Source organism: Notolepis coatsorum (assembly GCF_963971535.1).
Source record: "Notolepis coatsorum genome assembly, chromosome: 14".
Lineage (NCBI taxonomy): Eukaryota > Metazoa > Chordata > Actinopteri > Aulopiformes > Paralepididae > Notolepis > Notolepis coatsorum.
This window is the reverse complement of record NC_140178.1, coordinates 106,758,882-106,782,410: the sequence shown is the minus strand read 5'-3', so window position 1 is coordinate 106,782,410 and position 23,529 is coordinate 106,758,882. Positions and strand designations below refer to the sequence as shown.

The following is a 23,529-nucleotide window of genomic DNA, read 5'->3' as shown; positions in this document are numbered from 1 at the left end:
TGAAACTGTATGTGAATCATATTTGACCTGTGAAATATGAAATTAAGGACATAAATTATGAATGTATTATATTATTATACTTACCTTAGTTTAGTTATGGTTTATGTGTGGAAAGTATGTGTATATTATTTCTATTTATATACTTAGGTATCTTATGTTTACCACAGGATGGCTCTGGCTCCCTCTTTAGGTAATTCTATTGATCAGTGAAACGCTACTTACCTGTCGAGGGCCTATATAGTAATCAATGAGATGCTGCTCACCTGGGAGAGTCCTAGTTAGACGGGAAGCGAAACTGTTTTTGACCACACACACTAGACCACGCAAACGAAAGATATTGTTTTATTGGATTTGTCATATTGGATTTATATGGAAACTGTAGAGAATTTTTTGTAATGTTAACGCTGGATCTCTGCTGGTTATTATCTGGATTGTGGAGGATTTGTGCGTCAGGAAACCACCCGCTCTAACTTGGGCGGTGGCTATTATTTAGTTGAAAAGCCACTATACACAGACAATAAAACAAGAGATCCTAATGAAAAGAAGGACGTGAATAAATCACAAGAAGCTACCTTTCTCTTCAGTGGCAGAATCAGCTGTTGGGTTATTGTTGGTTTCAAACCCCATCATTTCATGCGTCTTCTTCTCCTCCTCCTCATCTCCCTCTGTCTTCTCCTCTTCCCCTGAGATCTCGTCCGTTGCGTCCCCAGCCTGTCCCTCCTCTGAGGACGTGCTCTGAGACAATGTGGTGCCGGAAGTCTGCTCTTTAGCGCTCCCAGTCTCCTTCTCAGTCTTCATCGAGGCTTTCCTCTTGTTCGGGCCAGAGGCTGCGTTCTCTTTGCCCATTTTACTGGCTGCAAACAGACAGTGAATCAGTCAACAGACAATGAACCCAAAACTCATTCTAAAAATAAAGTTTTAAAAAGAAATGAAGAACAGCTATTATTCAGAAAGAAAACAGTTTGGACCATATATGATATAATATTCTCTGATTATAATTGTGGCGCTTAAGCAAACTGTAAAATGTTATTCTGGTAAGAAAACGTCCTAAATTCTTTTTTTTATTTCAAATTTTCATAATTTAATTTCAATTGTTTTTTATTGATAATTGAAACCGTGTGTGAATGTACTCAACCCTCATCCTCCAGTGCTTTCAGAGACACTGTTATTGTTACACAGACTTTTAGGACGCGGCCAGGGATACCGTCCGGTCCTGCTGCCTTCCTGATATTCACTTTCTTAAAGGTCCTCCTCACCTCATGTTCCGTTATCCTGAACACTGAGACTCCAGCGGCAGTGCCCCCCCCCCCCCCCCCCCTCCATTGCAGTGGTTTGTAGGCTGGTGTTGTTATTCACCGCCTCAAACCTTGCATAGAAGGTATTGAGATCATTTGCCAATTGGATGTCACTGTTCAGCTTGAGGGAGGTGCCTTTGTAATCTGTCATCGTTCTGAGGCCCTGCCACATACCTCTAGAGTCAGCCTGTTCATATTGAAGTTCAATTTTATCCCTGTAGCGCCTTTTTGCCTCTATTACTGCTCTCCTTACATTGTATCTCGCCACCTTGTGGTCATTCATGTTGCCTGTCACAAGCCGGGCAGCGTGAACACTTAAGGTAACTAACTTGCGTTCAGCGTTTCTCTGATTGGCCACGACGCCCACGTGACCGCGCGCTAGCACGGCCCCTTATCGCCGCCTGCCGCTCTGTGTTACGCGTTGCAGCGCGCGGCAGAGCGGCACTCGCGGAAATAGGCTGCTCCTCGCGGAACGCTCTCCAGAAAAACACAAAGCCGCCATCTTTAATGTGTCACATAGGTCGCATAGGTAATATTAATAGGTTGCCGCGGCATTATGCATTCGTAATCCCCCCTACATAATAACCACGCAGGTTAATCAAGCAACGCTCGCACAATACCTAGCTTAATAATAAGTAGGCAATTGGCACAAGTGTAAATTATACATTCGTCACTCAGTTTTAACATCGACGGTTAGCTCAACTCGTTCGTCAGCTTGCTGTGGAGCCTATGGTCAGTTGGTGACAAGTTTGAATCACTTACTTTTTTTTTTTCTTTCTTTTTTTTACGTTTAATTAATTTATCATCTCTCTATATAAACGTAACTAGCTATTCATATCAATCGAAATAACATTCATCTCCGATATTTAAACATGGTCCCCAAAATGAATGGAAGCGAATGAGGAGCCTGACACCTGGGAGGAATGGGGGTGTTGCAGCGTTGGGGATGTTTAAAAAATATATTTTAATATATAATATAATATAAGAATTTGTGCTTCACCTAAAAATTTGGTCAGCAGCCTCCACTGATGTACAGTGATTCAAACGCCCTCAATGTGCAGTTTCTGACAGCTGTGCTGTGTTATCACGCGAAATAACGTTGTAATGTAGTTAATCAATCAATCATGTAACCTACTGTACCTCTGCGCTGGCTTGCACGTTGTAATGTAGTTAATCAATCAAACATGTAACCTACTGTACCTGTGCTTTTACAGTACCTCTGCTTTGGCCTACAGCAGGTAATGTAGTTAACACTTTGATCGCCAGGCTTAAATTCATAATTTACCATCCTCCGCCAGCCCTATTTAATATGGAGAAGTTCCCCTTCTTTGCAGGGCTATAACTTTTTAAATTGTATTGCTAAATTGACATTACTATGGCCCATTCAACGTCCTATATCTATTATTCAGGGTGTAGCAACGTTATACTTTTTCATTCACATATTCATACTAAAATACGGTCTAAAGTATAAGTATGTTTTTATCGTTTTCTGCAGCTTTCTCCAGAACGTGATTTATAGCCCCAAATGCATTATATTGATGATGAAATACAGTTTGATAGGAATCTGCGCAAGATAAAAAATGTCAAATGGACGTGCTTCTAGAAGTTACTACTGATCATTTGATGTTGACCGGATGGGGGGGGGGGGGTCGTTTATAATTCCGTGGCCAACGTTATATGATTCATCTAGTGTGGGTGATATGATCATTAGAGCAGTTAGTATCGAACACTAGGGATGCCCCGATCGATCGGCCAGCGATCGGTATCGGCCGATAATCAGTATAAATATGCGATCGGGGAATTCCGATAATGACTCATATTCGCAGATCGCGGAAACTGATCAAGTGGACTTCTCATTCGCTGTCTGTCTCAGACGCACAGGACCTGCAAACTGCCGCTGCTCCCTAGCCCCGCCCGCACCCGTGTAGTTTGTAAACAGAGGAGGCGGCTCCTCTGCATTCGACCTGAGCTAACGTTAGCTACCTAGCTATCGTTACTGTTTAAACAAAATGACCCAGTCAACTATTCACTTTTAGTAGGCATTGTCTAACGGTATTTAGCCGGCTAGCTACTGATAGCTCCGGATATCAACAAATGCCCCAGGAAGTCTAGTAGTCCATGTTGATATCTCCGTTAGCTTGCGTTAGCTTGCGTTAGCTGACGTTAGTTCTCTGTTCAAAACGAAATGTCCCATTGAACTAAAGTTCTGTCTTAACGTCATCTAGCCGGCTAGCAGTAGCTATAGATAGCTCTTGATATCAATGTCTTATAACATTGATTCAATGCGTATTGGAGCTGAGGGCTTGCTGAATGTGAAATGACCAAATAACCGTAACGTTACCAATAGGGTCCAGCTGCAGCGCCGGAGAATCCTTTTTGGAGCTGGAGGCTACTAGAGTACACAGACAGTGGAGCTGTTTGCAGATAGCGAGCATTTTGACTTGTTGCGTGGTGGCGATGTCTCGCAGATAATACAAGTACAAGTCTAATTATATAATATATATATTTTATAATAAAAAAAAAAAAAAACTTTTTATATAAAATAATTTTTAATTTCTTTTTAATCAAAAACAATCGGTATCGGATCGGTATCGGCCGATATGGCTCACGACGATCGGTGATCGGTATCGGTGGCAAAAAACGTGATCGGGGCATCCCTAGTTGAAAAATAACGTTGAATCTTACCGTAGCTTCCTCATAGCGTTGGGCGATGAGCGTGGAACAGAAATATTCCTATTATGGGATGTAGAAATACCGTAATTCCTCTAATAGTAACCGGTATTCAATTAAAAACCGGGTCTCTATTAATGACCGGGTGCGCTGTTGAGCTAAGCAATTATAAGCCGGCCTCCTAATACAAGCCGGGTTTCATGTATATTAGAGGAATTACGGTATTTCCCTCAACGGATTTACCATAGGCAATATATTTTGTTATTGTTGTTATATGCTGGCCTGGCTGTGCAGTAAATACCATATAATGGTATGGTGTTAATGTTTACCAAGAGAGTAAAGCCTACCTCAGAATGGTATAAAACGAAGTTATTATTATTATTGTTATACCAGTATTGTGATTGCACTATTTTACTTTATTTGACCACCTGTAATTGCACTGTTTACTACCGTATTTCATACAGTACTTGGTTTCAATAAATTAACCCAGTACATTTTACTGGGTTCAAACTGACACAAAATGTTGATTTATTCATTATGATCTGTTTGAAAATTAGAAATATAGGCCTCTCTCTTATACATGCCTCCTCCTAATCAGTGTTGTGCTAGTTACTGAAAAATAGTAACTCAGTTACTTTACTAGTTACTTCATTTCAAAGTAACTTCGTTACTGTACTAGTTACTTACACCCAAAAGTAATGAGTTACTGTGAAAAGTAACTATTTAGTTATTTAAAAAAAAATAAAAAAATTAATTGCTCAAGTCCCATGCCCCATATACTCAAAATCGGTTGATCAACTTGACAGTTTCCATTCACATCACCGAACTCTGCTAAGCAATGTGGTCTAGAGCGTTTCATTATATAATCCCTCCCCGCTGTATGTATATTTCTCTCCCACCCACCCACCCCCTCCTAATGTACAGTCCCCTCCCCATCATATGTATATACTCTGTCAGGATCTAGGGGTAACAGTACTGTATATTTGAATACCGCTTATGTCACAAATGTATCAGTACTAAATACCTATATGTCCCTATGCCATAAATGTCATGTATGTTGTGTATGTCATAACTGTCTATATTAATTGAAAATGGGGGACCCTGATGGAAACAAGACAAACGTCTTTCTCAGGTCTGCATCCCCTTAACAATTGTATGTATTGAGCCGTACTGTATTGTACCCATTCTGCAATCTGTTAAATAAAGTTTTCATTCATTCATTCATTCATTCATCCATTCATTAATTCATTCATAACCATCTTGCAGCGTTGTTTAAGATATCCATCAAAGCATTGCAACGTTAGAATAGTTAGGATATCAATTGTGCATGAAAGGACTATATTTATATTGTTTGATTAGTATTATGAGATTCCCTGGCAGATTTCGTACAGTCAAAATCCGTTGATCTTGAGTTTCAGTGAACACATTGCACTCACCGTCACCAGTCTGCGGTGGTCGAGATGTAACGTTAGTCCAGTTGACTCCAGCAGCCCTTCAAACATGTTCTTTATCTCGTTTCCATGTTGTATATTAATTATCTCTCCAAGTAGTTGCTAAATGGTTTGTTAGTTCGTTATTATTACTGCGTTCTTATTATGTAGATTCATAGCGAGCGTCCTCTTGTTGTTTACTGTAGAGAGCGTTTCATTTCTTTCAGAACGTCAGTGGCCAATCAGAAGTGCGAAAACCAGAATGAGGCTACGGAAAGAAATAATAATAATAATAATAATAATAATAATAATAATAATACTTCGTTTTATATAGCGCCTTTCAGTCTACAGTAAACAAAACAAACGCAGGCGAAATAAGGCCGCTCGCTATGAATCTACATAAAAAGAACGCAGTAACGAACTAACAAACCATTCAGTAACGTAAGTAGCGTTACTGAATTTCAAAAGTAATGCGTTGGAGTACTAGTTGCGGCAAAAAGTAACTTCGTTTCTGTAACGCGTTACTTTGTAACGCGTTAGTCCCAACACTGCTCCTAATACAAGCCTGGTAGCCGCTACAGTTTAAACAAATACAAGCCGGGGTTACTATTAGAGGAATTACGGTATGCGATCCATTTCCAGGTTGTATAATAGTATATACGTCCAAATCATGGTGTTTATCGAGTTATTTGCAAACGATCGATGTCCAGTGTATCAAGATGGAGTCGCGCTAACGATAGCGAGTGCCCGGACAAAATATGGGCGAGCACCACTTCCGGCGCATCACTTCCTGTTTGGGCGATCCGCCGATCGGCCACCAGATGGCGCTCTTGAACCGTTGGAGAGTTGAGAGGGGCTCAACAGTAGATCTCAGGTCTCCGGGGGAGAAATATGATTTCGATCACAGATTTTTGAAATATTGATATCAAAGACGTGGTCCAGCGTCTTTGGCAGAATGAGCATGGCGGGGAAAGACGTGGTCCAGCGTTTTTGGCGATTAAAGTGTTAATAAATCAATCATGTAACCTACTGTACCTCTGCTTTGGCTGGCCTACAGCACAGCAGGTAATGTAGTTAATCAATCAATCATGTAACCTACGTTATTTCGATTGATATGAATAGCTAGTTACGTTTACCGGTATATAGAGAGATGATAAATTAATTAAACGTAAAAAAGAAAACAAAAAAATTAAAGTGATTCAAACTTGTCACCAACTGACCATAGGCTCCACAGCAAGCTGACGAACAAGTTGAGCTAACCGTCGATGTTAAAACTGAGTGACGAATGTATAATTTACACTTGTGCCAATTGCCAGGCAACAGGCAACATGGAAGAACACAAGATGGAAAGATACAACGTCAGGAGAGCAGTAATAGAGGCAAAACGGCGTTACAGGGATAAAGTTGAACTTCAGTTTGAACAGGCTGACTCTAGAGGCATGTGGCAGGGCCTCAGAACAATGACAGACTACAAAGGCACCCCCCCTCAAACTGAACAGTGACATCTCCTTAGCAAATGATCTCAATTCCTTCTATGCGAGGTTTGAGGCTGTGAATAACAACACCAGCCTACAAACCACGGCAATGGGGGGGGGGGGGGGTCTGCTGATGGAGACTCAGTGTTCAGGGTAACAGAGCATGAGGTGAGACGGATCTTTAAAAAAGTGAATATCAGGAAGGCAGCAGGACCGGACGGCATCCCCGGCCGCGTCCTAAAAGTCTGTGCCGACCAACTGGCCCCGGTATTCACTGACATCTTCAACCTGTCCTTGGAACAGGCTGTCATCCCCACCTGTCTGAAGAAGTCCACCATCATCCCTGTACCCAAAAAATCTACGCCCGCTTGCCTCAACGACTACCGCCCTGTAGCCCTCACCTCCATAGCCATGAAGTGCTTTGAGAAGCTAGTGAAGGGCTACATCTGTTCCTCCCTCACCATCAACCTGGACCCCCTGCAATTTGCATATCGCCCCAACAGGTCGACGGAGGACGCCATAGCCCATGTGCTGCACACAGCAGCATCACACCTGGACAAGAGGCAGGGGAACTATGTGAGAATGCTGTTCATCGACTACAGCTCAGCATTCAATACCATAGTCCCCTCCAAACTCATAGCCAAGCTCAGGGACCTGGGCTTGAACTATGACCTCTGCCAGTGGGTCTTGGACTTCCTGACGGGCAGACCCCAGGTGGTAAGAGCCGGCAACTGCACCTCCTCATCCATCACGCTCAACATAGGGGCCCCCCAGGGCTGTGTTCTGAGCCCCCTCCTCTACTCCCTGTACACACATGACTGCGTAGCACAGCGGAACAACAACACCATCATCAAATTTGCTGATGACAAAGTAGTGGTGGGCCTGATCTCTGCCAACGACGAAAGGGCCTACCTGGAAGAGGTAGAGAACCTGTCACAGTGGTGTCAGGAGAACTGCCTCTCCCTGAACGTCAGCAAAACAAAAGAGATGATTGTGGACTTCAGGAGGTCGGGGGTCAAGGACTACAGCCCCCTCAGCATCGACGGGGCACCGGTTGAGAGAGTGAACAGTTTCAAGTACCTCGGAGCCCACATATCCGAGGACTTGACATGGACCACACACATTGACAGTGTTGTGAAGAAGGCACGACAACGCCTCTACTTCCTCAGGCGCCTAAGGAAGTTCCAAGTCAGTCAGAAGATCCTTAGGAACTTCTACTCATGTACAATAGAGAGCATCCTGACCGGCAACATCACCTCCTGGTTTGGGAATAGCACTGCACAAGACCGTAGCAGACTACAAAGAGTGACACGTTCAGCCGAACGCACAATTGGAGGGGGGCTTCCCACCCTCCAGAACATTTACAACAAGCGGTGCAAGGGGAAGGCTAAGAGAATTATTAAGGACTCGAGCCACCCGAACAACTGCCTCTTTGAACTGCTGCGGTCAGGCAAGCGATACCGGAGTCTTAAGGCGAGCACAGAAAGACTCAGAAGAAGCTTCTATCCCCAGGCCATCAGGCTGCTAAACGAACAATAATCACTATGCACAACCATCAAATGCACACAGCACACACACCCACACGCACACACTCACTCAAACAAACAACACACTGCAGCACCCACTCTCCACACTTTAGATCACACAAACACACTTACACTTTATATTTATTGATAAAGGATTTGCACTACAACTCGTACACCTACTGTGAATTGTACCTAAATTGCACCTCGTCCCATTTCTCCATTTCTGCCTTGCACTATATAGTATTGTATATTAGTACACTGCACAGTATTGTATATTGTATGGTAACTACGTCTATTCTGCATCGAACACTGTACATATGTCTAAACTGAACACTGTGACCTCATTTTTTTTACTTCTAATTTTACTATGTTATTTTATTTCATACTTATCTTGTCTTGCACAGTCTCTGGAGCGCAACAGTAAGAAGCATTTTGTATAAAAGTATTCTGTACTTCTGTATGACAACTATTAAAGAAACTTGAAACTTGCCTACTTATTATTAAGCTAGGTATTGTGCGAGCGTTGCTTGATTAACCTGCGTGGTTATTATGTAGGGGGGATTACGAATGCATAATGCCGCGGAAACCTATTAATATTACCTATGCGACCTATGTGACACATTAAAGATGGCGGCTTTGTGTTTTTCTGGAGAGCGTTCTGAACGAGCGTATTCGCGAAGGAGAGCGCCTCTGCCGCGGGGGCGTGCTAGCGCGCGGTCACATGGGCGTCGTGGCCAACAGCGTATTCGCGAAGGAGAGCGCCTCTGCCGCGGGGGCGTGCTAGCGTGCGGTCACGTGGCCGTCGTGGCCAATCAGAGAAACGCTGAACGCAAGTTAGTTACCTTAAGTGTTCACGCAGCCCGGCATTGTATGCTGAGGAGGTGCGCGCTTTCAGAGCTTCGCGGACGGATTTGTCCACCCAAGGCTTTTGGTTTGGGTAAACTCTAATTGTGGTAGAGGGGATTGTTTATTCTACCAAAGTACAAACAAAGTCCAGCACTGTCTCCGTGTAGTCATTAATATTATCTGTGTTGTCGGGGAACACACTCCAGTCTGTATACATTCAAGTGCAGCTTGGAGCGCCTCCTCTGATGAGCTAAGCTCAACTCTTACCCTCCAGTGCTTTCAGAGACACAGTGAAGGAGTAACAGAAGCTAAGCTCAACTCTTACCCTCCAGTGCTTTCAGAGACACAGTGAAGGAGTAACAGAAGCTAAGCTCAACTCTTACCCTCCAGTGCTTTCAGAGACACAGTGAAGGAGTAACAGAAGCTAAGCTCAACTCTTACCCTCCAGTGCTTTCAGAGACACAGTGAAGGAGTAACAGAAGCTAAGCTCAACTCTTACCCTCCAGTGCTTTCAGAGACACAGTGAAGGAGTAACAGAAGCTAAGCTCAACTCTTACCCTCCAGTGCTTTCAGAGACACAGTGAAGGAGTAACAGAAGCTAAGCTCAACTCTTACCCTCCAGTGCTTTCAGAGACACAGTGAAGGAGTAACAGAAGCTAAGCTCAACTCTTACCCTCCAGTGCTTTCAGAGACACAGTGAAGGAGTAACAGAAGCTAAGCTCAACTCTTACCCTCCAGTGCTTTCAGAGACACAGTGAAGGAGTAACAGAAGCTAAGCTCAACTCTTACCCTCCAGTGCTTTCAGAGACACAGTGAAGGAGTAACAGAAGCTAAGCTCAACTCTTACCCGCCACTCTTTTAAAAAAACAGCTAAAAACATGTTCAGACAGGATTTTGGTCATATATAGGCACCCTTTTTGTCCTCACTGTTCCTATAGTTTTTTTTTTATTATTGACTGATGATTTTATTAAAATTATTTGTATTCTTTTTATTCTATTATTTTATTTGGTTCACCGTTTTTAACTGCTGTCTGTTGTTGTTGTCATTTATTTCTGATTTTTGTTTTTGTTTTTATATGCTAGCTGTAGTGTAAAGCACCCTGTGCATTCGTGCTGTGAAGGGTGCTATATAAATAAAGGTCATTCATTCATTCAGTGCTTTCAGAGACACAGTGAAGCACTAACAGACGCTAAGCTCAACTCTTACCCTCCAGTGCTTTCAGAGACACAGTGAAGCACTAACAGAAGTAGGGAAGTTCGATATTGGCTTTTTTACTGATATCCGATATACCGATATTGTCCAACTCTTAATTTCCGATACCGATATCGATATATGCGGGGTTTCCCCCCCCAAAAAACGGAATAATTTTGTTGTGGAATTAACACAACATTATGCATACTTTTTACAATAAATAAAATAAGAATTTGTTCTTGCTTGCCTGGGAAAATAAAGGTTAAATAAATGTAAAAAAAAAAGAAAGAAAAGAAAGAAAAAAAAACGATAATTTCCGATATTACATTTGAATGCCAATATTGGCCGATAATATCGGACATCGCTAAACAGAAGCTAAGCTCAACTCTTACCCTCCAGTGCTTTGCGGTAGTTGGGGTTGGTGTTCCCTGGCAGCCTGGTGAGGAACCGCGGCACGTGGGTCTTACTGACCCAGCTCCAGCCTCCGTAGCCCGTCACCCTGTACTCCTCTCCCTTCTGCTTCCACACCTGAGAGGAAAGAGACAAGAGGTCGAGTAAGAACACAGCAGCGGTTGTCCTTCATATGTACTTCTGTACAGGCTGAGCCGGAACGTTCGAACGTCACGTTGGCATTCAAATTCTAAATCAACATTCGAAATTACGAGTTATATTCATTAAAGAAAGTTGATTTAATAATACAAAAAAAAGACTAATTTAATCAGATTAATCACTTTATTCAAATTGAGGATTTAGTTTGAGGATATTGAGAAAAGAAATGTAATATCTTTTTTTAATAACTTTTTTTTTTAAACTTAAAAAAAAAAAAAAAAAATTACGAAGTTCGAATCCCAAAAACAGGCTTCGGGGACAGCCTTACTTCCGTTATTGTTTTATTGTGGATCCCCATTAGTCTACACCAAGGTGAGCCTACTCTTCTTGGGGTCCAAACATTTCAAATACAAACAAAATAAAAATATAAAACCACAAACATTGAAGAAAACATTGCAACAAACAAAACAAGTCAATCAAAGCACACGCAATATTCATTAAGTCAAATATCACAATTATCCTACCATAGAATACATATTCCATAATCAGTCCATAAGAACAAAACAGATAAAATCGTTTATATGATTTTAACTCATAATATAGCATAACTTGTCTCAAGTCACCTAGCCATCACCTTTATATTTCCATACTAATTTCCATAATAAGTCAATGACCAAAATGTATCTCGTATCTGAGCGCAATCTTTAACTTTTTTTTTAAACATAAATTTGTTCCTTACCATAGTTATATTTCTCTGTATACTATTACAATAAGCAACTGCTCTATACATTACCGTCTTATGGATTCTGAAGGCCTTGTAGCAGAGTTTCCGTTATCCGGTAATTACCTTTTTTTTTTGGCAAAATTTGTCGAAGTCCGACATATTTTAATCTCTCCGCTCATAATGTCCCGTAAAAATTATTCCCTCATATTTTTATTTGGTTACCAAGTTTATACTTATAGCACATGCATAAGCCTGGTCTCTTTTGAAAAATAACATTCTGAAGTTTCTTACACAATAAAGAAAAATCACTTTTAGTGCTAATGAAATAGAGTAACATAGGGCTGAACTTGAGTTGTACTTGTAATTGTGTACTTATAAATGATATAAGCTGGAAAACACTGTGGGTCCATAGCCTGAAGTATTATGTACTACAGGTCCACATTTCATAAAAATCCTTTCAGAAATGGGTGATTTAAAGCGATGTTGGTAAACTGTGTAAAAGGAAAAGTTCTCCAGTAATCCATTTCCTCATTGACGGCAATGACTTCCTGTTTTCACTCGTCAATTGTTTGTCACCTAGATTCCTGATTCGCACACCCCCATGTGGGGTATCAATGGAAAGCTACACTCATAGACTACAACCCTGTCCAATATGTTTCGCAATCGGCGAATGATTGACAGTTGTAGAAGCTCGGGAGTCCGGGGTGGTAATCTGAGGCTTGCGTGTACAAAGTTGCACGCCTGACATATCGGCATGTAACTCGAGAACCGCTGAACGGATTTGGTCGGGTGAGGTGGCATTCGAACGGCAATAAATAGGGCTTTCATTCTATATATTATATGTTTTATAAAAAAATGCTGACCCGAGCCGCTAGATGCTCACAAAGTGCTGTGTCGCACCAGTGGGCAAATCGTCCTAAAGAGGGCCCGGGCCGTTGCCAGTTAAGAGGTTAAGTACTGAAAAAAGGTACCATCAGATACCGAATTCCAGGAACTGGTACCGGTATGGGAAATGTGAGCGGTACCCAACCCTAGTGGTCAGGTCCTGGAGGGGCCTAGTGGTCAGGTCCTGGAGGGGCCTAGTGGTCAGGTCCTGGAGGAGCCTAGTGGTCAGGTCCCTAGTGGTCAGGTCCTGGAGGAGCCTAGTGGTCAGGTCCTAGTGGTCAGGTCCTGGAGGAGCCTCAAGTTTCAAGTTTCTTTAATAGTTGTCATACAGAAGTACAGAATACTTTTGTACAAAATGCTTCTTACTGTTGCGCTCCAGAGACTGTGCAAGACAAGATAAGTATGAAATAAAAACATAGTAAAATTAGAAGTAAAAAAAGAGGTCACAGTGTTCAGTTCAGACATATGTACAATGTACGATGCAGAATAGACGTAGTTACCATACAATATACAATACTGTGCAGTGTACTAATATACAATACTATATAGTGCAAGGCAGAAATGGAGAAATGGGACGAGGTGCAATTTAGGTACAATTCACAGTAGGTGTACGAGTTGTAGTGCAAATCCTTTATCAATAAATATAAAGTGTAAAGTGTGTTTGTGTGATCTAAAGTGTGGAGAGTGGGTGCTGCAGTGTGTTGTTTGTTTGAGTGAGTGTGTGCGTGTGGGTGTGTGTGCTGTGTGCATTTGATGGTTGTTGCATAGTGATTATTGTTCGTTTAGCGATTATTGTTCGTTTAGCAGCCTGATGGCCTGGGGATAGAAGCTTCTTCTGAGTCTTTCTGTGCTCGCCTTAAGACTCCGGTATCGCTTGCCTGACCGCAGCAGTTCAAAGAGGCAGTTGTTCGGGTGGCTCGAGTCCTTAATAATTCTCTTAGCCTTCCCCTTGCACCGCTTGATGTAAATGTTCTGGAGGGTGGGAAGCCCCCCTCCAATTGTGCGTTCGGCTGAACATGTCACTCTTTGTAGTCTGCTACGGTCTTGTGCAGTGCTATTCCCAAACCAGGAGGTGATGTTGCCGGTCAGGATGCTCTCTATTGTACATGAGTAGAAGTTCCTAAGGATCTTCTGACTGACTTGGAACTTCCTTAGGCGCCTGAGGAAGTAGAGGCGTTGTCGTGCCTTCTTCACAACACTGTCAATGTGTGTGGTCCATGTCAAGTCCTCGGATATGTAGGCTCCGAGGTACTTGAAACTGTTCACTCTCTCAACTGGTGCCCCGTCGATGCTGAGGGGGCTGTAGTCCTTGACCCCCGACCTCCTGAAGTCCACAATCATCTCTTTTGTTTTGCTGACGTTCAGGGAGAGGCAGTTCTCCTGACACCACTGTGACAGGTTCTCTACCTCTTCCAGGTAGAGAAGAGGTCAGGTCCTGGAGGGGCCTAGTGGTCAGGTCCTGGAGGGGCCTAGTGGTCAGGTCCTAGAGGAGCCTAGTGGTCAGGTCCTGGAGGAGCCTAGTGGTCAGGTCCTGGAGGAGCCTAGTGGTCAGGTCCTGGAGGAGCCTAGTGGTCAGGTCCTGGAAGAGCCTAGTGGTCAGGTCCTGGAGGAGCCTAGTGGTCAGGTCCTGGAGGAGCCTAGTGGTCAGGTCCCTAGTGGTCAGGTCCTAGAGGAGCCTAGTGGTCAGGTCCTGGAGGAGCCTAGTGGTCAGGTCCTGGAGGAGCCTAGTGGTCAGGTCCTGGAGGGGCCTAGTGGTCAGGTCCTAGAGGAGCCTAGTGGTCAGGTCCCTAGTGGTCAGGTCCTGAAGGAGCCTAGTGGTCAGGTCCTAGAGGAGCCTAGTGGTCAGGTCCCTAGTGGTCAGGTCCTGAAGGAGCCTAGTGGTCAGGTCCTGGAGGGGCCTAGTGGTCAGGTCCCTAGTGGTCAGGTCCTGAAGGGGCCTAGTGGTCAGGTCCTGGAGGGGCCTAGTGGTCAGGTCCTGAAGGAGCCTAGTGGTCAGGTCCTGGAGGGGCCTAGTGGTCAGGTCCTGGAGGGGCCTAGTGGTCAGGTCCTGGAGGGGCCTAGTGGTCAGGTCCTGGAGGAGCCTAGTGGTCAGGTCCTGGAGGAGCCTAGTGGTCAGGTCCCTAGTGGTCAGGTCCTGGAGGAGCCTAGTGGTCAGGTCCCTAGTGGTCAGGTCCTGAAGGGGCCTAGTGGTCAGGTCCTGGAGGGGCCTAGTGGTCAGGTCCTAGAGGAGCCTAGTGGTCAGGTCCTGGAGGAGCCTAGTGGTCAGGTCCTAGTGGTCAGGTCCTGGAGGAGCCTAGTGGTCAGGTCCTGGAGGGGCCTAGTGGTCAGGTCCTGGAGGGGCCTAGTGGTCAGGTCCTGGAGGAGCCTAGTGGTCAGGTCCTGGAGGGGCCTAGTGGTCAGGTCCCTAGTGGTCAGGTCCTGGAAGAGCCTAGTGGTCAGGTCCTGAAGGGGCCTAGTGGTCAGGTCCTGGAGGGGCCTAGTGGTCAGGTCCTGGAGGGGCCTAGTGGTCAGGTCCTGGAGGGGCCTAGTGGTCAGGTCCTGGAGGGGCCTAGTGGTCAGGTCCTGGAGGAGCCTAGTGGTCAGGTCCCTAGTGGTCAGGTCCTGGAGGAGCCTAGTGGTCAGGTCCTGGAGGAGGAGCCTAGTGGTCAGGTCCTGGAGGAGCCTAGTGGTCAGGTCCTGAAGGAGGAGCCTAGTGGTCAGGTCCCTAGTGGTCAGGTCCTGGAGGGGCCTAGTGGTCAGGTCCTGGAGGAGGAGCCTAGTGGTCAGGTCCTGAAGGGGCCTAGTGGTCAGGTCCTGGAGGGGCCTAGTGGTCAGGTCCTGGAGGAGCCTAGTGGTCAGGTCCTGGAGGAGGAGCCTAGTGGTCAGGTCCTGAAGGGGCCTAGTGGTCAGGTCCTGGAGGAGCCTAGTGGTCAGGTCCCTAGTGGTCAGGTCCTGGAGGGGCCTAGTGGTCAGGTCCTGGAGGAGCCTAGTGGTCAGGTCCCTAGTGGTCAGGTCCTGGAGGGGCCTAGTGGTCAGGTCCTGGAGGAGCCTAGTGGTCAGGTCCTGGAGGAGCCTAGTGGTCAGGTCCTGGAGGAGCCTAGTGGTCAGGTCCTGGAGGGGCCTAGTGGTCAGGTCCTGGAGGGGCCTAGTGGTCAGGTCCTGGAGGAGCCTAGTGGTCAGGTCCTGGAGGAGCCTAGTGGTCAGGTCCTGGAGGAGCCTAGTGGTCAGGTCCTGAAGGGGCCTAGTGGTCAGGTCCTGGAGGAGCCTAGTGGTCAGGTCCTGGAGGAGGAGCCTAGTGGTCAGGTCCTGGAGGAGCCTAGTGGTCAGGTCCTGAAGGGGCCTAGTGGTCAGGTCCTGGAGGAGCCTCACCTGGTGCTTGATGGGGATGGTGTACTTCACCCAGGTGGCCTGCTGCATGATCTCCTCGTCCTCCAGCTTCTTCTCCCTCTTCTTCGCCTTCTCCTTGTCGTCCCGCTCCACCGAGGTCATGCGGTGCAGCCTGAGGCAGGAAGGAGGAGGAGGAGGCAGGAAGGAGAGGAGAGGAGGAGGAAGAGGAAGAGGAGGAGGCAGGAAGGAAGGAGGGGGAAGGAGAGGAGGAGGAAGGAAGGAAGGAAGGAAGGAAGGAAGGAGGAGGAGGCAGGAAGGAGAGGATGAAGAGGAGGAGGCAGCAAGGAGGAGGAAGATGGAAGGAAGGAGGGGGAAGGAGAGGAGGAGGAGGAAGGAAGGAAGGATGGGGAAGGAGAGGAGGAGAAGGAGGAGGCAGGAAGGAAAGAAGGATGGGGAAGGAGTGGAGAAGGAGAGGAAGGAGGTGAAGAAGATACACGTCGAGATCAAAACGGCGGCGTGGGTTTGTTTACAGGGTTCCCACAGACATTACAAAATAACAGTATTTTAACAATAAGCACTATTTTTCTTTTTAAAGGGGCATTTAAAAGGATCCAATTCATTTTTCAATGCGTTTTTTTTTTTTTTTTTTTAAGTCAAGTCAAGTCAAGTCAAGTCAAGAGTTTTATTTGTCACGGCATACAAGAATACAATGAAATGCGGGTTTTAAGATCGGATCCAATATTTATGGCTTAAAAAACCAATTTCCGACAATTAGTTACAATTTAGATAAAAAAATGCAATTTCTTGATTTAGAACAATTTTATCATGGATGAACAAAACGTTCAATGTGAATGGTTGATTTGAATTCCAAGGACTTTTTAACACATTGCTGGCCAGACCCGAGATTTCTCTGGTTTTCTTTTCTTTTTTAACTCATTCATCCACGGACCTCGGTGATACCATAGGAAGTCATTCTGAAATCCCAAAAGTGCAATACCGGCCGCATCCTGCTAGGTGGCAGGATTGTCCAACTAACACCTCTCCCGAAGGCTAACCAGCCATGTCCGCTTCCATTCATTGTGCTAAGCTAGGCTAACATGCAGCCAGATAGCTTTCTACTGAACACACAGAGAGGAAACTGGTATCTATCTTATCGTCTCTCTCTGGAGAAGAGAGGCCTGTGAACTCTGTAGTGTAGCACACCTTTACAGTAGGCCATATTAATATGAATCTATTCATCTATAGCACCTGAGGAAGCGGAAGCTAAACGCGTTGTGCACCAAACAAATAAAAAGCTAAATCAGTCCTGAGGAGCGTGCAGTCCCTTATTTTGAAGGTTTTCTTCTTTTAGCTTTATACTAGTGCTGTCAATCGATTAAAATATTTAACTCGATTAATCGCATGATTGTCCATAGTTAACTCGCGATTAATCGCAATTTAATCGCATTTCTTTTTTTTTAACCATAAACTGATATTTTTCAAGTTTTAATACTCTTATCAACATGAGTCACAAATGCTTGCTTTATGCAGCCATTTAACACAAAAGGATGACCCATTGCAAATTTGCATCAAATTCAAAACAGCACAAATGCACAAAATAACTTAAAAGAAAATAATAATTTAAAACAATGAATAAAGTGCATGAAATAATAGGGGAAAGAAAACATTAGGAACGTGTTACATTAACGCACACAAGGGCTGAGAACACACCCCCCCCCCTCTCTCTCTCACACACACACTCTCCCAACTCTCTTTCTCTCTTGCCCCTTCCTCATCTCTCACCCCCCCTCTCTATCTCTCTCACACACACACACACACACACACACACACACACACACACACACACACACACACACACACACACACACACACACACACACACACACACACACACACACACACACACACACACACACACACACACACACACACACACACACACTTTGAGTCAGAAACAAACATAGTATCAATGAGAGTATCAATAATACACCTGAGTGAAGTCTAATAATAATAAATAAAAAAAGTTTACATTGTTTTTTGAAAAAGTTAATCGTGAGTTAAAATAAAATAGTGGCGTTAATAGAATCGGGCGATAACGCGTTAATACCGCGTTAACTTTGACAGCCTTACTTTATACATATCTCTTGCGCTGACCTGCACCTCCAGTCGGGGTCCAACGAGATGTGCACAAGTCTTATTTAGTTTATGAATCTATTCACATTAAGCAGAAGACGCCAGTGTTTAAATTATAGATAGATTATATTATAATAAAATCTTGAATCTTGATTACTATCTTGACTAGCTTTCACTCATTGGCAGAATACTCTCATCAGAATAACCAACGCTAGAATGGCTGCCCTCAGACTCTGAGGTGTGGGGAGGGGTTAAATGGGGAGGGGGGTTACAGTATAATAGCACTGATTTCTGGGTAGAGTAGTCTATAGGGAGGTGTAGTGGTTACGTCATTGCCGTTTCTCTGCGGTCCACCCTCTTGAAAACGCAATGCATTTCCCCATTGCCCATTTCTAAATCATCTCGTTTAAAACAAATAAAGTATGAACATTCGCACGGTGTACCTTTCTGTGCGTATTCATCCACAATCTATAGCTCAACATGATAATATTCGCAATTAATCGTAAAGGTAGCAAAATAACAACATTTATGAATGAATGAATGAAATAGTTTATTTTTTAACATGTATTCTCCATATTCCTCCAAACAAATCACGGTATCTAGCTCCGTCAAACAGAACCATAACAACAAAAACATTTAAAAATAAAATAAAAAAGAAGAAAAATTAAAAAGGAATTATAAACAAAAAGTCAAGAGCAATGTATTTAGTTAGCAGACATGTCCAAAAAAGGAGTAGAGGGAAGCTAAGCTTATTGATCCCTACCCCCCCCTTACAATTACGTTTGTTCTTCCATTAATTTTACTAGATATAACATAATTTAGTATAATAAAATATAGAATATACTTTTACTAATATATTTGTAGATAAACAATTAGCTAAGCAATTATATTTTATTTATTAGCCTATTCATAATAATTCGTTATTAGCCTAGCTAACTCCGTATCTTGGCTTACCTGCAGTGGACGTGGATGAAGATGGAACACTGCAAGCAAAGCAGTCGAAAAAGGCGCATTTCTGCAGACTAATGTGTTACAAAATGCAAGTAAAAACAAACTCTATAGAGATTTTATCAAATTAACCCTTTCTCCGCGATGACGTGTTTACACGTCATTCCTCGCCATGCGTAATCTGCCAATGACGGGTTACGGCGTCTTTGAGATCAATATTTCATATTTTCGTCATGGTATTCACATTTCACCCACGGAGTCTTTGCTGGTGTTGTAGGACTCCGCTCAACTCTGCAACGCTTCAATACCGCCACCTGGTGGCCGATCGGCAAGTTGCCAAAACCGGAAGTGGCCGGAAGTGCTTAGTCCGTCCCCTATTCCATCCGGACACCGTGCATATCGATCCGTTGCCATAACTCAATAAACAACATGATTGGACGTATATTAGTATTATACAAACCGGAACTGGATCACCTAGATCAACATCACATAACTGGGATCTGTTTGCGCCAGTGTGATTGCCCAACGGTAAGAGGAAGCTGCCGTGAGTTTCAGCGTTTTTGATTATTATTATCCATACAAACTGCTCTGATCTATATATCACCCATACTACATGAATCATTTAACGTCGGTCATTGCATTATAAACGACCCCCCCCTCCTCCGGTCACCATGGGATCATGTACAGTTGAAATTTTTAATATAACGTTGATTGGTATCAAACTGCATTTGATCATCTAATATATGCATTTATGGCTATATCTCACGTTCTATGAAATACAGCAGAAAACGATAAAAACATATTTATACTCTGGACGGTATTTTAGTATGAATGTGTGAATGAAAAAGTAAAGTGTTCCTACATCCTGAACGATAGATAATTGATGTTGAATGGGCCATAGTAATGTCAATTTAGCAATACAATTTAAAAAGTTATAGCCCTGCAAAGAAGGTGAACATCTCCATAGACAAATAGTGCTGGCAGAGAGGCTACAAGGATGGATATAAGCTCCGGCAGAGAATGGGTTAAGAACAAAAAAGGCTGAAAATCAATATAAAGCTTACAAAAATAAATTAACTACTATAATTAGAAATGCAAAGAAATAACACTATAATAATGTCTTAAAGGAAAATATAAATAATATCAAAGAAACTTGGAAGATTTTACTAAATGTCATTGGAAGCAAAGCTCTATCTGCAGACTTACCCAATTACTTCATTAATGACAACAATACGGTTATTAACCCTTTATCTGCCAGGGATTATTCTGATCATATACCCCTATCTGCCACTGTTGAAAGTCTATGGAGATGTTCCCCTTCTTTGCAGGGCTATAACTTTTTAAATTGTATTGCTAAATTGACATTACTATGGCCCATTCAACGTCAAGTATCTATCGTTTAGGATGTAGCAACGTTCTACTTTTTCATTCACATATTCATACTAAAATATGGTCTAAAGTATAAATATGTTTTTATCGTTTTCTGCAGCATTCTGCAGAACGTGATTTATAGCCCTAAATGCATTATATTGATGATCAAATACAGTTTGATAGCGATCGGCGGCAGATAAAAAAATTCAAATGTACGTGCTTCTAGAAGTTACTACTCATCATCTGATGTTGACCGGATGGGGGGGGGGGGGGGGGGGGGGGGTCGTTTATAATTCCGTGGCCAACGTTAGATGATTCATGTAGTGTGGGTGATATGATCATCAGAGCAGTTTGTATCGAACACGGTAATAATAAACGCTGAAACTTACCCCAGTCTCCTCGGGCCGTTGGGCGATCAGCTTGGAGTAGACAGTTTTCTATTATGGGATGTTGATCTAGATGAACCATTTCCAGGTTGTATAATACTATATACGTCCAAATAACGTTGTTTATTGAGTTAGGGCGAGCGATTGATTATCCAGTGTGTCGAGATGGAGCCCCGGGAGCTATAGCGAGTGGCCGGACCGAATTTGGATGAGCACCAATTTCCGTTTCCGGTTTGCTGTTTGGGCGATCCGCCGATCGGCCACCAGATGGCGCTCTTGAACCGTTGGAGAGTTGAGAGGAGATCAACAGGAGATCTCAAGTCTCCGCGGGTGAAATATGATTGCCATCACAGATTTTTGAAATATTGATCTCAATGACGTGTTACGGCGCCATTGGCAGATTACGCATGGCGGAGAATGACGTGTTAACTCGTCCTTGGCGATTAAAAGGTTAAAAACGTGAATGAAGTTAGTTGGTTGGATTTATTTGACAATCAAAATTACATACAATACCGGTACACACATGTACAGCCATCACATATAATCTAAAATCGTCGAGGATTAAAACACAATAAAACCTTACGGTTTATTTCCATTGTGGTCCTCACAATGGACAAAGGACAAGATGACTAGTATCCACCATGGTAAATGAATTTAATTCATTTTTTGTAAATGTAGGCCCAAACCTTGCTAAGAATATCAAAAGTCATAATGAAGGGAAAGCAAATAAATACTGGACAGGGGAAAGTAAAGTGTTGCAGTCTATGTTTCTATGACACGTGAGTGAAAGACAAATGATAGAAATAGCTTTAAATTAAAAAAAATAAGACATCAACTGACAGTGATGGAATTGACATGATAATTGTGAAGAAGACCATTGATTGTATAATTAACCCCCTGTGTCATATTTTTAATCTTTCCTTTAACAGGCACCTTTCCAGACAGAATGAAAATAGCAAAGGTTATTCCTCTATTTAAATCTGGGGGAAAACACAGCTTTACCAACTACAGACCAGTGTCCTTGCTTTCACAATTTTCCAAGATCCTTGAAAAAGTGTTTGTTCATAAATTAGATAGTTTTATTGAAAATAATAACCTGCTGAGTGAGTCAGTATGGATTCAGGGAAAATCGATCAACAGTGAATATATATGAAGAAATAACCACAGCAGTAGATGAGAGGAATTACACAATAGGGGTGTTTATTGACTTACAAAAAGCATTCGATACGATAGATCATCACATTTAAATTTCTAAATTACAAACGTACAGTACGGTGTGAGAGGGGTGGCGATGAACTGGTCAAGTAGCTATCTTGAAAATAGACAACAATATGTACAACTCTCTGGTTACACATCTGAATGTTCAGTCCTGGGGCCCAAACCTTTTATTTTATTTATTAATGATATATGTGAAGTGTCAAACATATTGCAATTTATTTTATTTGCCGACGATACAAATTTCTTCAGTTCAGGAAAATACCTTAGAAAATTAGCAGATGACATTGTAAATGAAATGTGTAAACTTAAGATATGGTTTGATAACAATAAGTTATCCCTAAATTTGGAAAAAACGAAATGTATGATATTTACTAATCGAAAGAAGGAGGACAATGTGGCATTATGTATAGACAGAGTTAATATTGAAAGAGTATCCGAGTTAAAATGTTTGGGTGTTATTGTATGTTATAAAATTGTCTATCGATAAAGGGAAGTGGAACATGGAACAGCCTTCCGGTCCCCTTAAGGGAATGTCCCACCCTGTCCACCTTTAAGGGCCAGCTCAGGAAATGGCTGTTAGACAGCCAAATATGCACTCATTAGGGATGTTAGTGATGTTGTACTGACTGAATGTCATGTTAGTGTGGTCATGTCAGTGATGTCAGTTTTTATGAATGAACGTTGTATGGTCCGTTTTGTGTTTGTTTTATGTTAGGACTACGGGTGGAAATTAGCCCTGTGCTATTCCCGGCATATTTACGTCCTTATCATGCTGTGATGTTATGCATACACATGTAAATGATGTTCATTAATTTGCATTGTCCTTAATAAACAAATCTTAATCTTATGTTGGATGAGAAATTGACATGGAAGCCACATATAATGTACATAAAAAAGAAGGTAGCCAAGAGTGTTTTTGTTTTGAACAAGGCAAAGAATGTGCTTGATTATAATTCTATGCGAATATTATATTGTTCACTCATCCTACCATATTTGAGTTACTGTGTGGAAGTGTGGGGTAACACATATGAAAGCAACATAAAGCCATTATTGTTCGCTCTCTCTGCCATGACGAGCGCAGAGCTTGGTCTGTGTGTGCAGCGTGCTTCAGCAGCACGGAGCCACGGACTGGCACCTCCCTTAAGTACCCGTATGTGTATGTGTGAATGTGAGCGGATCGCGACGAGTGTGTGTAATAATGGCTCGCTGCGGCTCGCTTCTCGTGCAGAGACAGAGAGAGGACAGATAGTTCGCAGCGTTTAAATTCCTCGAAAAAAAACTCATAATAATAATTTCTAGAGTATCGATAGCAGTACCGATAACGTCGGAGCTTATCAATACTCAAGTTTTTTTCTAATTTAGTACCGGTTCCCTTTTAGAACCGGGGTCCGGGGGCAGCCCTAGCTGCCAGGGAACTTATGGACACGGCAGTAGACATTGCTAACGTCTAGTCCGTTTAGCTAGGTAACGTCAGCGTTAGCTAGCTTGGTATCAGCTGGCCGTGACGTGTATTAGGCGACAGCACTGAACAAAAGGCGTTCTACTGCCTGTACTGTGGTAAGTGTAGTTGTTTTT

General features: G+C 43.1%; 1 protein-coding gene across 1 annotated transcript in view; it reads right to left on the bottom strand.

The window, feature by feature from the left end:
• Positions 1 to 23,529, bottom strand: part of bptf (bromodomain PHD finger transcription factor) — a 152,842-nt gene that overhangs the window by 83,985 nt on the left and 45,328 nt on the right. The window contains exons 9-11 of the mRNA XM_084329267.1: positions 15,941 to 16,070; positions 10,827 to 10,962; positions 573 to 854 (exon numbers count right to left, since the gene is read on the bottom strand). Coding sequence (XP_084185393.1) covers positions 573 to 854; positions 10,827 to 10,962; positions 15,941 to 16,070 — 548 coding nt within the window. The remainder of the gene's footprint in view (positions 1 to 572; positions 855 to 10,826; positions 10,963 to 15,940; positions 16,071 to 23,529) is intronic.